Here is a 17,746-nt window from a genome sequence, read left to right on the forward strand (position 1 = left end):
GCTTTTCTTGCTCATGCTTTTGCTTTTCTTTCTAAATCGTTGCTGAAACCAATGTCATGAAACTTTTCTCCTGTTTTATTTTTCTAGGGGCTTTTTAGTTTGGGTACTTAGGTATTTAATTTATTTTGAGTTAATATTTGTATATTATGTAAGATCAAGGTCCAACCTCATTTTTTTTTTTTTTGCATGTAGCTTTTCAGTTTTCCCACAACATTTGTTGACGAGATTGTCCTTTTCTCATTGTGTGGTCTTGGCACCCTTGTTGAAGATAATTGGACAATATATGTGAAGGTTTTTTTCCCTTTTTACTGAGTTCTCTATTCTATTTCATTGATCTATATGTCTGTCTTTATACTGGTATCACAATGTTTTGATTACTGTAAACTTGTAATATGTTTTGAAGTCAAGAAGTGTGAATCCTCCAACTTTGTTATTCTTTTTCAAAATTGTTTTGGTTATTCTGGGTCCCTTGAGATTACATATGAATTTTATGATGATTTTTTTGTATTTCTACAAATATGCCACTGAGATTTTGAGAAGGATTATGTTGAATCTGTAGATTTTGGGGGTAGTTTGACTTCCTAATAACACATCTCCCAATCAATAAACACGGTATGTCTTTCTGATTACTTGTGACTTTTTAAATTTTTTTTCAGCAATGTTTTATAGTTTTCTGTGCCCAGCTCTTTTATGTCCTTGGTTATGTTTATTCCTAAGTATTTTATTTTTTTGATGTTATTGTACCTGAAATTGTTTCTTAATTTACTTTCTGGGTTGTTCATTGTTAGTATGGAAACAAAGATGATTTTTGTATATTAATTTTGTATCTTACAACTTTGTTAAACCCATTTGTTAGTTTTAACTGTGTGTGTGTGTGTGTGTGTGTGTGTGTGTAATCTCTAGGATTTTTTACATATATGTTCATGTCATCTGTGAACAGAAATAATTTTACTTTCTTTCTTTCCAATTTAGATGACTTTTTCTTTTTCTTTTTTTTTTTTTTTTGTTTCTATTTCTTGTCTAATTGCTTTGGCTAGAATTTCCGATACTATTGAGAAGTGGTGAGAGTGGGCATCTTTATCTTGTTCTTGACCAGAGAAGAAAAGCTTTCAGCTCTTCCCTATTGAGTATGATGTTCACTGTGGGCTTCTCATTTGTGGCCTTTATTATGCTGAGGTAGTTTCCTTCTATTCCAATTTTGCTGGCTATTTTTAAGTTTGTTGAATGTTTTTTCTGCCTCAGTTGAAATGATCATGTAGTTTTTGTCCTTCATTCTGTGAAGGTGGTGTATTACATTGATTGATTACCTTATTTTGAATCATCCTTGCATCCCAGGAATAAATCCCACTTGGCCATGATGTATAATCCTTTTAATGTGCTGTTGAATTCTATTTGCTAGTATTTTGTTAAGGAATTTTGTATTAATATTTATTGGGAATATTGGTCTGTAGTTTTCATTTCTCGTAGTGTCTTTGTCTGGCTTTTGTCTCAGGGTAATGCTGGCCTCATAGGATGAGTTTGGAAGTTTTCCTCCTCTTCAACTTTTTAGAAGAGCTTAAGGAGTGTTGATGTTAATTCTTTAAATGTTTATGGAATTCTGCAATGAAACCATCTGGTCCTGGGCTCTTCTTCATTGGGAGGTTTTTTGATTACTGCTTTAATCTCCTTACTAGTTATGGGTCTGTTCAGATTTTAAATTTCTTTGTAATTCAGTCTTGGCATGTTTTGCGTTTCTAGGAATTTATTCATTTCTTCTAGGTTTTCCAGTTTCTTGGTGTACAATTGTTCATACTAATCCCTTATAGTCCTTTTGTATTTCTCTGGCATCAGTTGTAATGTCTCCACTTCATTTCTGATTTTAGTTATTTGGGTCTCCTCTTTTTTTTTTCCTACTTAATCTAGCTAAGGGTTTGTCAATTTTATTGATCTATTCAAAAAACCCACTCAGTTTCATTTACTTTTTTTCCTACCATTTCATTTATCTGTGCTCTAATCTTTATTATCTCCTTCCCCTGATAGCTTTGGGTTTAGTTGGTTTTTCTTTTTCCGGGTGTTTGAGGTTTGAAGTCAGATCATTGATTTGAGACCTTTATTTTTAATGGACATGTTTACAGCTATAAATTTCCCTCTTATATTGCTTTCAGTGCATCCCGCGCTTTGCAGTATATTGTGTTTTTGTTTTCATTTGTCCCAAGGTACTTTCCAATTTCTCTTGTGATTTCTTCTTTGACCCACTAGTTGTTCAAGGGTGAGTGGTTTAATTTCTACATATTTGTGGGTTTCCTGATTTTACTTCTGCTATTCATCTCTATTTTTATTCCACTGAGATCAGAAAGAATATTTTGTATAATTTTTTTAAATGATTTTTTATTATATTATGTTAGTCACCATACAGTACATCCCCGGATTCCGATGTAAAGTTCGATGCTCCATTAGTTGCGTATAACACCCAGTGCACCATGCAATACGTGCCCTCCTTACTACCCATCACCAGTCTATCCCATTCCCCCACCCCCCTCCCCTCTGAAGTCCTCAGTTTGTTTCTCATAGTCCATAGTCTCTCATGCTTCATTCCCCCTTCTGATTACCCTCCTTTCTTTGTATAATTTTAATCTTTCAAAATACATTAAATTTTGTGGCCTAACATGTGTCCTTTCAGGAGAATGATTTGTGTGCCCTTGAGAAGAATGTATATTCTGCTCTTGTTGGGTGGAGTATTTTCTATGTGTGTCTTGGTCTATTTGGTCTACACTTTGCTCAAGTCCTCCAGTTCCTTATCTTCTGATTGTTCAGTCCATTATTCAAAGTGGAGTACTGAAGTCTCCTGCTAGTCACGTATTGGTGTGTATTTCTCCCTTCAATTCTAGTCTTTTGACTAGACTTCAATTTCGACAGGTCTTGAATTCAAGCCAAAGTTTGCTTCATATATTTAAGGCCTCTGATGTTTGGCCTAAATATAATTGTTTTATCTTCTTGGTGAATTGACCCTCTTACCATTACGTAGTGACCTTCTTTGTCTCTTGTAACAGTTTTTTTTTTTTTAAGTTTATGATATTAGTGCGAACACCCCTGTTCTCTTTCGGTTGCCGTTGGCATGAAATATCTTTTTCTATCCTTTCCATTTCAATTCATGTGTATCTTTAGATATAATGCAAGTTTCTTATAGACAGTACACAGTTAGATTCTGCTTTACTGATAAGGAAGGACTTACTACTGCCATTTAAAATCATTATTTTTCTGTATGACTTGTAACTTTTTCCATGTCTCCTTTCCTCTCTTACTGACTCCTTTGCGTTTTGTTTACTTTTTCTAGTGGCGTGCTTTGGTTCTCTTCTCACTTTCTCTTGTATATAATCTACAGATACTTCCTTTGTGGCTACCATTGCAATTACATAAAACATTTTAAAGTTTTAACATTTTATCATATCCCTTCCTTGTATTTGATCTTAGTGGAATAACTTCAAGTTTCCCATCATTAAGTATGATATTGATGTAGATTTTGTAGATAATCTTCATCAAGTTGAGGAAATTCCTCTCTTTTCCTAGTTTACTGAGAGTTTTTATTGTGAGTAGGTATTAGATTTTGTCAAGCACCTTTTCTACATTTGTTTATACAATTATGTGATTTTTTTACTCTGTTGATGTGATGGATTACATTAATTGGTTTTCAAATGTTGAAGCAGCTTTGCATACCTGGAATAAATCCCACTTCGTCATGGTATGTAATTCTTTTCATACATTGTTGGATTTGACTTGCTAATAATTTTGTAGACGAGTTTTACATTCATGTTCATGAGCGATATTGCTCTGTAATCTTCCGTCTTGTAATGTCTTTGCCTGGTTTTAGTATTCAGGTAATGCGGGCCTCAAAAATTGTGCTTAGAAGTATTCATTGTGCTTCTATCCTCTGAAAAAGGTTGTAGAAAACTGGTATAATTTTTTCCTTAAATGTTTGGTAGAATTTATCAGTGAACCCATCTGGGTCTGGTGCTTTCTGTTGTGGAAAGTTGTTAATTATCAATCTGATTTGCTTAATAGAGAAAGCCTAATCAGATTGTCTATTTATTCTTATATGAATTCTGTCAAGAATTGGTCCATTTCATACAGGTGTTCAAATTTGTGGGCATAAAGTTGTTCATAGTATTCCTTTATTATACATTTAATGTCCATAGGGTCTGGAGTGATGTCTCCTCTTTTTTTTTATTTTTATTTTTTATTAATTTTATTTTATTATATTATGTTAATCACCATACAGTACATCCCCTGATTCTGATGTAAAGTTTGATTTCATTAGTTGCGTATAACACCCAGTGCACCATGCAATACGTGCCCTCCTTACTACCCATCACCAGTCTATCCCCTTCCCCCACCCCCTCCCCTCTGAAGTCTTCAGTTTGTTTCTCATAGTCCATAGTCTCTCATGTTTCATTCCCCCTTCTGATTACCCCCCTTTTCTTTATCCCTTTCTTCCCCTACCGATCATCCTAGTTCTTATGTTCCATAGATGAGAGAAATCATATGATAATTGTCTTTCTCTGCTTGACTTATTTCACTTAGCATTATCTCCTCCAGTGCCGTCCATGTTGCAGCAAATGTTGAGAATTCGTTCTTTCTGATAGCTGAGTAATATTCCATTGTATATATGGACCACAGCTTCTTAATCCAGTCATCTGTTGAAGGGCATCTCGGCTCCTTCCATGATTTGGCTATTGTGGACAATGCAGCTATGAACATTGGGGTGCATATGGCCCTTCTCTTTACTACGTCTGTATCTTTGGGGTAAACACCCAGTAGTGCAATGGCTGGGTCATAGGGTAGTTCAATTTTTAACTTTTTAAGGGACCTCCACACTGTTTTCCAGAGTGGCTGTACCAACTTGCATTCCCACCAACAATGTAGGAGGGATCCCCTTTCTCCACATCCTCTCCAACAATTGTTGTTTCTTGCCTTGTCTATCTTTGCCATTCTAACTGGCGTAAGGTGGTATCTCAGTGTGGTTTTGATTTGAATTTCCCTGATGGCTAATGATTTTGAACATTTTTTCATGTGTCTGTTAGCCATTTGTATGTCTTCATTGGAAAAGTGTCTGTTCATATCTTCTGCCCATTTTATGATTTGTTTATTTGTTTCTCGTGTATTGAGTTTGAGAAGTTCTTTGTAGATCTTGGATACCAGTCCTTTATCTGTGGTGTCCTTTGCAAATATATTCTCCCATTCCGTGGGCTGTCTCTTAGTTTTTTTGACTGTTTCCTTGGCTGTGCAGAAGCTCTTTATCCTGATAAAGTCCCATAAGTTCATTTTATCTTTTATTTCTCTTGCCTTTGGAGATGTGTCGTGAAAAAGGTTGCTCTGGCCGATGTCATAGAAGTTGTTGCCTATGTTCTCCTCTAGAATTTTGATGGATTCCTGTCTCACATTGAGGTCTTTCATCCATTTGGAGTTTATTTTTGTGTATGGTGTGAGAGAGTGGTCAAGTTTCATTCTTTTGCATGTAGCTGTCCAATTTTCCCAGCACCATTTATTGAAGAGACTGTCTTTTTTCCACCGGATGTTTTTTCCTGCTTTATCAAAGATTAGTTGCCCAAAGAGCCGAGGGTCCATTTCTGGGTTCTCTATTCTGTTCCATTGGTCGATGTGTCTGTTTTTGTGCCAGTACCATGCTGTCTTTGTGATCACAGCTTTGTAGTACAGCTCGAAATCCGGCATTGTGATGCCCCCAGCTTTGTTTTTCCTTTTCAACAGTTCCTTGGAGATTCGGGGCCTTTTCTGGTTCCATACAAATTTAAGGACTATTTGTTCCAGTTCTTTGAAAAATGTCCTCGGTATTTTGATCGGGATAGCATTGAAAGTGTAGATTGCTCTGGGTAGTATGGACATTTTAACTATGTTAATTCTTCCAATCCATGAGCATGGAATATTTTTCCATCTTTTTATGTCTTCCTCAATATCTTTCAAAAGTGATCTATAGTTTCTAGCATATAGGTCCTTTACGTCTCTGGTTAAGTTAATTCCAAGGTAACGCATGGTTTTTGGTGTTATTGTAAATGGGATGGATTCCCTAATTTCTCTTTCTTCAGTCTCGTTATTCGTGTATAGAAATGCAACTGATTTCTGGGCATTGATTTTGTATCCTGCCACCTTACTGAATTGTTCTATAACTTCTAATAGTTTGGGAGTGGATTCCTTTGGGTTTTCCATATAGAGTATCATGTCATCTGCAAAGAGAGACAGTTTGACTTCTTCTTTGCCGATTTGGATACCTTTGATCCCTTTTTGTCTTCTGATTGCTGTTGCAAGGACTTCTAGTACTATGTTGAATAATAGTGGCGAGAGTGGGCATCCTTGTCGTGTTCCTGATCTTAAGGGAAAGGCTTCCAGCTTTTCCCCATTGAGAATAATGCTTGCAGTAGGCTTTTCATAGATGGCTTTTATGAGATTGAGAAATGTACCCTCTATTCCTACACTCTGAAGGGTTTTAATCAGGAAAGGATGCTGTATTTTGTCAAATGCTTTTTCTGCATCAATTGAGAGGATCATATGGTTCTTGAGTCTTTTCTTGTTGATATGATGTATCACATTGATTGATTTGCGAGTGTTGAACCATGCTTGCATCCCAGGTATGAATCCCACTTGGTCATGATGGATAATCCTTTTAATGTACTGTTGGATTCTATTAGCAAGGATCTTGTTGAGGATTTTGGCATCCATATTCATTAGAGAAATCGGTCTGTAATTCTCCTTTTTGAGGGGGTCTTTGCCTGGTTTGGGGATCAAGGTAATATTAGCCTCATAGAATGAGTTTGGTAGCTTTCCTTCTGTTTCTATTTTTTGAAATAGCTTTAGGAGAATAGGTATTATTTCTTCTTTGAATGTTTGGTAGAATTCCCCAGGAAAACCGTCTGGGCCTGGAGTTTTATTATTTGGAAGGTTGTTTATCACTGACTCAATTTCTTCATAGTTAATTGGCCTATTTAAGAAATCTATTTCTTCCTGTTTCAGTCTTGGTAGTTTATAGGTTTCCAGGAAGGCCTCCATCTCTTCCAGATTGTTTAGTTTTTTGGCATATAGCTGTTGATAAAAGTTTCTAATAATCCTTGCAATTTCAATGGTGCTGGTCGTGACCTCTCCCTTTTCAGTCATAATTTTAATAATCTCAGTCCTTTCTCTTTGTTTTTGGACAAGTTTTGCCAGTGGTCTATCAATTTTATGGATTCTCTCAAAGAACCAGCTTCTAGTCCTGTTGATCTGCTCTACTGTGGTTCTGGTCTCTAATTCATTGATTTCTGCTCTAATCTTGGTCAACTCCTTCCTTGTCAGTGGGTTAGGCCTGTCCCTCTGTTGCTGTTCCAGTTTCTTGAGGTGAGAATATAGAAACTGCATTTTAGATTTTTCTATTCTTTTGAGTGAGGCTTGGATGGCTATGTATTTCCCCCTTAGGACTGCCTTTGCAGTATCCCATAGGTTTTGGACCGTTGTGTATTCATTCTCGTTGGTCTCCATAAATTGTTTAATTTGTTTTTTGATTTCCTGGTTTATCGAGTCATTCTTGAGCAGGATGGTTCTTAGCCTCCAAGTGTTTGAGTTTCTTCCAGGTTTTTCCTTGTGGTTGAGTTCCAATTTCAGAGCGTTGTGGTCTGAGAATATGCAGGGGATAATTTCAATCTTTTGGTATTGGCTGAGACCTGTTTTGTGTCCCAGAGCATGATCTATTCTTGAGAATGTTCCATGGGCATTTGAATAGAATGAGTATTCTTTGGTTCTGGGGTGTAGTGTTCTATATATATCTATGAGGTCCAACTCGTCGAGTATGGCATTCAAAGCCTTTGATTCTTTGCTTAGTTTTTGCCAGGGTGTTCTGTCTATTTCTGATAGTGGGGTGTTGAGGTCCCCTACTATTACTGTGTTCTTATCTATATGTCTCTTTATTTTGGTTAAGAGTTGGCTTGTGTATCTTGCTGCTCCCCTGTTGGGGGCATATATATTAATAATTGTCATATCCACTTGTTGAATACTTCCTTTAAGAATAATATAGTGCCCTTCTGTATCTCTCTCTATGGCCTCTAGTTTAAAATCCAGTCTATCTGATATGAGAATTGCTACTCCAGCTTTCTTTTGAGGTCCATTTGCGTGGAAGATGGTACTCCATCCCCTTACTCTAAGTCTGAATGCATCTTTGGGTTCAAAATGAGTCTCTTGTAGACAGCAAATGGATGGGTCATGTCTTTTTATCCAATCTGCAACCCTGTGGCGTTTTATGGGAGAGTTTAAGCCATTTAGATTGATAGAGATTATTGACAGATATGATTTTAATGATGCCATTTCTCTTTAAAGTCTTTGTATCGGTTGTGACTTGCTGCTCTGTATCACTCTTGGGGCCTTTTTACCTTTATAGAGCCCCCCTTAATATCTCCTGTAGGGCTGGTTTCGTGGTTACGAAATTGGTTAATGATTGGCGATTTTGGAACGTCTTTATTTCTCCATCAATTCTGAATGACAGCTTTGCTGGATAAAGGATCCTTGGCTGCATGTTTTTCTCTGAAAGAGCTTTAAAAATGCCCCCCCAAGCCTTTCTCTCATTCCAGGTCTCTGTAGACAGGTCTGACGTAATCCTGATACCTTTGCCTTGGTACGTGAGAAATTTCTTTGCCCTGGCCGCTTTCAATACTGTATCCTTGGATCTAATATTTGCGAATTGCACTATGACATGCCGTGGCGTAGGTTTGTCCTGGTTGAGCTTGGATGGGGTCCTCTCTGCCTCTTGGACACGAATGCTTGTTTCCCTTGCTAGATTAGGGAAGTTTTCAGCTACAATTTGTTCAAATATCTCTTCTAGACCTCTGTTTTTCTCCACCCCTTCAGGGATGCCGATGATTCTGACATTGGATCGTTTCATAGAGTCAGTAATCTCCCGTAATCTACATTCGTGGGCGTGGATTTTTTTAAGACCAGCTTCTATTTTCGTTTTTTCTTCTACTAACCCATCCTCCAATTCGCTAACGCGTTCCTCTGCCTCGGTGACCCTGGCCGTCAGAGCCTCTAGTTTTGACTGCATTTGGCTCATAGAATTTTTAATTTCTGTCAGATTCGCTCTCATTTCTGCCCTTAGGGATTCTATATTCTCAGCAACGCTTTCTCTGATGCTTTTTTCAAGTTTACTCATCATCTTGACCATTGTTGCTCTGAATTCCATTTCTGATAATTGGGATACATCCATATGTATTAATTCTGTGGCCGAGGCCAATTCTGTGGCAGAGGCCACAGACTCATTATCTTTTCTTTGCTGGGGGGGACTTCTCCTTCTCGTCATTCTGATGAAGAGAGATTGCAGGGTTGTCCAGAGCCCAAGTGTTGACTGGGACCCAGGCCGTGCGCCCTTGTTTTATAGAGATCTTAGGGATGTGGGCTTCTTCCTTAAAGAGTTTATTTATTTATTTGAGAGAGAGAGAGACAGTCAGCAAGAAAGGGAACCCAAGCAGAGGAGTGGGAGAGGAAGAAGCAGGTTCCCGGTGGAGAAGCCCGATGAAGGACTCCTTACGGAGCGTTGTGATCACACCCTAATCCGAAGACAGGTGCTTGGTGACTGCGCCACTCAGGCGCTCCGGGTTGTGGGCTTCTTGATTTTTCAGCCTGCCTTCTGGGGGAGGGGCCTGCCTGCAGGTACTCAGAAAACCCTGTTTGGGTAGAGTCTCTGTGTCCCTTGCGAGGGGGGATGGGGATGGGCACCCTGTGAGCCGGTATTTCCGGGCTTTTGTTCTCTGGCGGCTTTCCCTGGCGGTTTGCTATGCCTCTTCTGAGAGAGCAGCAGCGGCTGAAATTCAGCCTCTGTCTCAGAACAGAGGGATCGCGGATCGTTCTCCACTGATGTTCTGGCCACTTTAACTCTGTTTCTGTTGGTGCTGCTCAACCCTGCAGCATCCCGGGCTGTGCGCCCCACACCCGGCGTCCCAGCCCTCACTTCCAGGGCCGGCACGTCTCTGTCCTTTGTGTTTCCAACCCCGCCCGCCGCCAGCCGCCCCGCGCGGGCTCCCGGAGCTCCCCGTCTCAGTCTGGTGTCTCACGGGTGCTGTCCGCGAGTCCGCCTGCTCCCCCGTGCAGGTGGCCCGCCAACCGCCAGCCGTCCCGCGTGCGCTCCCGGAGCTCCCTTCTCAGCCTGCTGTCTCAAGCGTGCGGGTCCGCGGTCTGTCCGCTCCCCCTTGTAGGTGGCTACCGCTTCCCGGCGCCCTGACACGGCGGCTCCCTCCCCCTTCTGTTTAGCTTCCGATATCTGTGCGCGGTTTCACGGCTCCCCGCTTCGTACCTCGATACTCAGCGCTGGAGATGTTCATTTGTAGAGATCCAGATGTATCTTCCTGCGTCTCAGGCTGATTCCGTGGATATTCCTGCTGGTCTGGTACCTATCCAGCTCAACTCAGGGGACAGGCTGAAAAAGGTGTCCCCTACTCCTCCGCCATCTTAACCTCCCTCCCGATGTCTCCTCTTTTATTTCTGATATTAATCATTTGTGTTCTCTTTCTTTGTTCTTAATTATGCTGGTTAGAGTCTTGTCAATTTTCTGGACCTTTTCAAAGAATCATCTTTTGGTTTCATTTCATTTTCTCTGTTGATTTACTGTTTTTAGTCTTATTAATTTCTTCTCTAATTATTTTTGTTTCTTTTCTCCTTAATTTGGATTCAATTTGCTCTTCTATTTCTAGTTTCCTAAGGTGGAAACTTAGATATTTTATATTATATATTTTTTCTTTTCTTTTCTGATATATGCCATAAATTTCCTCTCAAGCTCTATTTTCTCTGTATCTCAGGATCTTGATAAGTTGTATTTTCATTTTCATATAGTTCAAAACATTTAAAATTTCTCTTGAGATTTCTTTGTTGACTCATGTAGTATTTAGAATGGTGTTGTTTAATCTTCAGGTATTTGGGGTTTTCCAGTTATCTTTCTGTTATTGATTTCTAATTCAATTTCATTGTGGTTTGAGAGCAGACATTACATAATTATTATTTTTTAATTAAATAGGATGAAAACAATGTCTATATGCAACTAGAGAAAGAGCCCAAGATGTACTGTTATATGAAAAAATGTGAGGAGGTAAGCAGCATGTTTAATCTGCTCTCTTTAATATAAACGTTTGCTGGGTAGATGTATGTACTGGTATTTTTTTTCATTTTCAATACCTGTGGTTTATTGTATGAAAATTATACTTAATTTTTTTAATTTTTTGATTCCAGTATAACTAACATACAGTGTTATATTAGGTTCAGGTGTACAATATAGTGATTCAACAATTCTATACGCCATACTCAGTGCTCATCATGACAACTGTACTCTCAATCCCCCTCACCTATGTCACCCATCCGCTCACCCACTTCCCCTTTGGCAACCATCAGTTTGTTCTCTATATTTAAGAGTCTGTTTTTTTATTTGTCTCTTTTTTTCTTTGTTCTTCTGTTTTGTTTCTTGAATTACACACATGAGTGAAATCATGCAGTATTTGTCTTTCTCTGACTGACCTGTTTCAACTAGCATTATACCCTCTAGATCCATCCATGTTTTTGCAAATGGCAAGATTTCATTTGTTTTTGTAGCTGAATAATATTCCATTGTATGTATATACCACTTCTTCATCCATTCATCTATTGATGGATACCTGGGATGCTTCCATAATTTGGCTGTTGTAAATAATGTTTCAATAAACATAGGGGTGCATATATCTTTTCAAATTAACATTTTTGTGTTCTTTGAGTAAATACCCAGTAGTGTAATTACTAGGTCATATGATAATTCTATTTTTACTTTTTTGAGGGACCTGCATATTGTTTTCCACAGTGGCTGTACCAATTTGCATTCCTACCAAAAGTGTATGAGGGTTCCATTTTCTTCCCATCCTCACCAACATTTGTTATTTCATGTCTTTTCAATACTAGCCATTCTGACAGGTGTGGGGTCATACTTCATTGTGGTTTTGATTTGCTTTTCCTTGATGATTAGTGATGTGGAACATCTTTTCATGTGTCTGTTGGCCATCTGTATGTCTTCTATGGAGAAATGTCTTTTCATTGTCTTCTGCTGATTTTTAATTTGATTATTTGGGGGATTTTTTAGGTGGTGAGCTGTGTAATTTTTTTAATATATTTTGGACACTAACCCCTTATTGGCTATATCATTTACAAATATCTTCTCACTTTCAATACATTGTCTTTTTGTTTTGTTGACTGTTTTCTTTGCTATGCAGAAGCTTTTTGTTTTGAGGTGGTCCCAATAGTGTATTTTTGCTTTTGTTTTCCTTGCTTCAGGAGACATATCTAGAAAAATGTTGTTATGGCTAATGTCAGAGAAATTGTCTATGCTCTCTCTTGGATTTTTATGGTTTCATGCCCCACAGTTACGTCTTAAATCTGTTTTTAGTGTATTTTTGTGTATGGTGTAAGAAAGCAATCTGGTTTCATTCTTTTGAATGTAGCTGAACATAGAGGCAAAAATCCTCAACAAAATATTAGCAAACCAAATCAAGGAATACATTTAAAAAATCATTCACAATGACTAACTAGAAATTATTCCTGGGGTGCAAGTGTGGCTCAATACTGGCAAATCCATCAGTGTGATACATCACATCAACAAGAAAAAGGACAAAACCATATGATTATTTCAATAGATTAAAAAAAAAAAAAGCTTGACAAAGTGAAACTGTCATTCATGATAAAAACCCTCAACAAAGTAGGTTTAGAGGGAACATACCTTAACATAATAAAGGCCATATATGAAAACCCCACAGCTAATATCATCCTCAATGGAGGAAAAACAGAGCTTTTCCCCTAAGATTAGGAACAAAACAAGGATGTCCACTCTCACCACTTTTATTCAACATAGTACTGAAAGTTCTAGCCACAGCAATCAGACATGAAAAAGAAATAAAAGGCATCCGAATTGGTAAGGAAGAAGTAAAATTTTTACCATTTGCAGATGACATGACACTATATATAGAAAACCCTAAAGACCCCACCAAAAAACTACTAGAACTAATAAATGAATGCAGTTAGGTCACAGGATACAAAATCAATATGCAGAAATCTGCTGCACATCTATACACTAATAATGAAATAGAAAGAGAAATTAAAAAAACAATTCCATTTACAAAATAATAAAATACCTAGGAATAAACATAGTGAAGGAAGTGAAAGACCTGTACTCTGAAAATATCGATGAAAGAAATTGAAGACAACACAAACAAAGGCATATTCCATGCTCATGAATTAGGAGAACAAATATTGTTAAAATGTCCATAGTACCCAAAGCATTCTACAGATTTAATGCAATCCCTATTAAATACCAATACATTTTTCACAAAACTAGAACAAGTAATCCTAAAATTTGTGTGGAACAATGAAAGACCCCAAGTAGCCAAAGCAATCTTGAAAATGAAGAACAAAACTGGAAGTATCACAACCTCAGATTTCAAGATACGCTACACGGCTGTAGTCATCAAAACTATGGTACTGGCACAAAAATAGATACATAGATCAATGGAACAGAAAAGACAGCTCAGAAATAAACCCACTATTGTATGGTCAATTAATCTATGACAAAGAAAGTAAGAATATGCAATGGAAAAAAGTCTCTTCAACAAACAGTGTTGGGAAAACTGAATACTACATTTTAAAATTTCTTAAGGGATGTTTCACAGCCCAGCATATTTCTTTCTTGGTGAATGTTCCAGGTGAGCATGAGAAGAATGTATATTGAGCTGTTGTTGGATGGTAGTCTATAAGTGTCAATTAGATCCAGTTCATTGCTGGTGGTATTGAGTTTCAACTATGCCCTTACTGATTTTCTTCCTCAATCTGCCCATTTCTGATAGAGGGGTGTTGAAGTCTACAACTACAATGGTGGACTCCTTCCTCTCTTGCAAATCTATTACTCTGTGCCTCACATAGCTTGCGGATGCTCTGTTGTTAGGCATATGTACATTAGGGTAGTTATGCTTTCTTAGAACATGGACCCCTCAGTCATTATGAAATGCCTTTTTTTATCCCTTCTAACTTCCCTTGTTTAAAATCTCTTCTATCTGAAATTAATGTAACTATTCTAGTTTTTTTATTAGTGTTAGCTTAGTATATTGCTGTACATCAACCTTATTTTATTATTTATAAGTGTCTTTTTATTTAAGGTGGGTTTTTTATAGACAACACATACATGGGTCTTCTTTTTTGATCCTCTGTGCGCTTTAAACAGTCTCAAATTCCCTAAGGAGCTTGTCCCTGCTTCTTTTCAGACGCCCATGGTCTCTTCCTCCCTCTGGTGGCTTCCAGTGGAACTGCATCTCTAACTTGCGGAGGGGCTCGCTGTTTTCACAGACTTCCAAATTAAGCTTGGTGCCATCAGGGCTTTGAGTCAGGCAAGACAGGGACCAGGACCACTGGCAGCTCCCAGACACACCAGGACATCGGACACAGGGCCCAGCACTTTGTTTCAATCCCTAGGGAGGAAGCCCAGTATGAGAGGTTTCCTTTACTTGTACCGCACTATGCCCAGCAGCTCAGAAGGGGCATGGAGGGGAGTGCGGAGTGCCATTCAATTCCTACCGCTTTCACAGGAACCGGGCGGGAGACTAACTTCTCAACTGATCTCTTGAGTTCTCAGGACACTATTCTGGTTATACTCTGCTGTTAACTCTGTGGGAAAAGGAGGGCAGAGAGCGTCCTACTTTGCCAACCTGCTGATGTCACTCAGGAATACGTATTCTAACAAGCTTTCCAGATGAGTCTGGAGCACAGTAATGTTGGCCAAGCAATAATTCAAGTGACCCTAAAGGAAAAGGTCTTGATCCATTTAGAAAACAGCTGTTGCCTAAGATGTAGCCAAGCCCCACTGCGAGCCACGGTTGTTGGCGGAGTTTTGGTAGCTACATAATTGCTGGGGAAATGGGGGATGTGGAGCCAGTCCTGAGGGTGTGCTCGGGGCACAGGGTGCTACAGAGCTAATCACAGCCCTGAAGTCCATCTCCATCCCTGTCCTACCCCCGAAGGGGCTCCTGCACCCCCGTGTGCCTTTCCTGGGCTACTGCTACCACTCTCCAGGGCAGACCAGACATTCCCGCTGCTCCTCCAGCCTCTTCTCGATGAGCGATTACTTCACTGCTCTCTCCCCCAACAAGATCGCAAACACTTATGTGCAAAGCCCTTGTCTTAAGTTCCTCCAATTTCCCCCATAGTCTTTGGCTTTGTGGAACCTTCTGACAGCAGCAGGGTAAGTACACCTGTTTTTTTAGAGTCCCCATGACCTGTTTTGGAGCCCTGGCGTCACCAGTCACTAGCTATGGTCTTTCATTTCCTCCTCTCTGCATGTGGGTGAGACGAGGGTCTATCTGCGGAGCAGGGACGGAGTGAGCTCATCATGCAAACTGCGTGCAGTAATAGCTCACGTCATAGCTGCTGTCACCTTCACCATACTGCTGCCCGAGCACTTGCAGTCAATGTGTGAGAGCTGCGGTGGTGAGGTCTGCCCAGGCTGTGGGGGCCATAAACAGTCCTCTTGCCTGGGAAGGTGGAGAGCGGTTGGTCCGGATGCAGCCTCAGGTGAATCTAGAATGCCCTCTGGCCCACATCCTCATCTCCCTTATGCATAACTTTCCTCCAGGGCAGACATGAAACCCACAGAGTCCCTCCACACTGGGAACAGCTCTCCAGTCTTTGGGAACAGTTGTTGCTTTGGTAAATCCAACCACATGTTTTAGGTGCTGGGCTGTTCACCCCAGAATCCTGCTCTTTGCCAGGGTGGAGGAGTCCGGTGGCAGGAATGTGACTCAAGCCCAACTTACCAAAGTCTCCACCTGAGATTTCCACACTGCAGCTCGGCCCAGAGCTGCTGACACCGTGTTTCCAACCACGTGCAGGAAAGCGCACAGAGAAACCAGAGCACGCGTGCAGAGAGAGCTGAGAAGCGATGTGAGACACATAGTTCTCATGGTCTTCAGTCCCCAGCTCTGCATCTGGGAGGTCCTGCCCCCCACTTGCCTCCGTGATTCATGAATAACTTTCAGTGAATTCTCAATTTTCTTTGTTTTACTATGTTCAATTTAATTATTTTATTATTGCAAGCAGATGAGTCTTGTGTAATACAAAATCCAGTTCAATCCAAAAAATATTTGCTGAATACTTTCTGGCTTCATGCTTGAGATATAGATTAGAGATGTCACTTCCCAGGAGGAAGACAGTGGCAAGAATGTAAATGAACTGTAGTAAGATGACAAATGAACTGGAAATGACAATGAAATCTATAAGAACTTAGGTGATCCCACATAAACGTGGATTCTGTTGTGGGCACAAGAATGCAGAATAACTATTTGCCAGGTAGATTGAGGCGGGCTGGAAATTTTGGACAAAAAAAACTGTTTGGCAAAGGTAAAATCTCTTGAAATTGCCTGAAATTTTGGCCGCAGAATGAACACTCAGATATAACTGCCGCCCAAGGACATGCCTGTATGGGGTGATGGATACGGGACCGAATCTCGCTGGCATTAAAAAGAGTAAGTTTCTATATGTTGCCCTCAGAAATTAGGACTTCATTCTGTGTAGAAATGAAAACCACCTGGCTTAATGATTGGAAGTGACAGGTGCCACCACTAAGCCCTCACCAGATAGGGAGCCACAGACTACACCAGCCCACCTTCTGGGCAAAAGCCAAATCCTATTCACTTTGATTCCCTAAACTGCTATTTATTAGCAACTGGCATAGAACAGTTACAGAGTCAGGATTGAATAAATGACATTCCTTTTCCTCCAGCTGTTGAGTGTCCTTTAACCAGTTGCAGGCTCATAAATTCTCTCTGCCCCTGGCTAGGTTAGATCTGGCTAGGTTAGATGTCCTCACCCAGATCACCCCAGGTTCCCTCCTACACAGCAATTACCCTTCAATTGTCACAATCGAGATCCTTGTCTTCCCCTTTACTGTCTGCATCTCCTTGAGGACAAGAACCATGTCACCCTTGACTACATTCTAGGCAATGACAGAGAGAGCCTGGGTCCCTAGGTGTTTCATGAGTGCTCTCTGGATAAATGAAAGAATGAGTGAATGACAGGATCAATGAGTGATTGACTGAGAGGCAGAATGAATGACGTCTGGTTAGAGGACAACCCTGTTCTTCCTAGAACCGACCAGTGTCTTATTCCCCTGCTCATCCCTGCCTTCCCCTCAACAGCCCACGGCACGTGAGAGCGCTTTGTTCTCTGGGTGTGAGTGCCATCCTCTTGTCCTGGGTGTGCTTTTCATCTTAATGTCCTCGCCTCTTACTGTGACAGAAGTGGAAACCATATGCGCACGTGCCTGGTGGCCCAAGGTAACACTAGGAAAGTGTAACTTGCCTTCTCTCCTTGTCAGCTTTCCAGGGTGGTAACTGGCTCTCTTTGTAACAAAAATAAATTAGAGTCTGAAAATTTGAAAGGGAGAATTTCTAGGATGTTCTTCTATCCCAAAATACTGAGGCGGTATGCGGGTGTGCGTGCCTGCGTATGTGCGCGTGTGTGTGTGTGTGGAGAATCACAGACATCGGTGTGTCTTGGAAAATCTTATCCAAAAGGAGCAGATTTCTTTAAAATGATGTTCTAAATGGCAGCCAGATTTTCTGAGACAGGAAGAATTGTGTGGTCCTAGCAGAGCCAGCCTTCTAGTAAGTTCTTACTTGCCTGTGGTGGTTTCCTATACAAGACACTAGGAGAGACTTGTTTTTCTGCTAGAGGCCCAAAGACCAGGGGA

At 40.0% G+C, this 17,746-nt stretch overlaps 1 protein-coding gene across 5 annotated transcripts in view; it reads left to right on the top strand.

The window, feature by feature from the left end:
* Window positions 1-504: 504 nt before the first annotated feature.
* FGFBP1 (fibroblast growth factor binding protein 1) overlaps window positions 505-17,746 on the top strand; it is a 52,751-nt gene continuing 35,509 nt past the window's right edge. For 3 of the 5 annotated variants that reach the window (XM_034672079.1, XM_034672078.1, XM_034672080.1), the window contains exons 1-2: window positions 505-612; window positions 11,015-11,086. Coding sequence is in view for 2 of the 5 variants with exons in the window: in XM_034672078.1 (XP_034527969.1) it covers window positions 11,033-11,086 (54 nt within the window). In the remaining 3 variants the exon portion in view is untranslated. Of the gene's footprint in view, window positions 613-11,014; window positions 11,087-16,433; window positions 16,521-17,746 lie in introns of those variants that run through there. The other 2 variants (XM_034672077.1, XM_034672081.1) reach the window with 2 other exon arrangements.

This window comes from Ailuropoda melanoleuca, chromosome 11 (genome assembly GCF_002007445.2).
Source record: "Ailuropoda melanoleuca isolate Jingjing chromosome 11, ASM200744v2, whole genome shotgun sequence".
Lineage (NCBI taxonomy): Eukaryota > Metazoa > Chordata > Mammalia > Carnivora > Ursidae > Ailuropoda > Ailuropoda melanoleuca.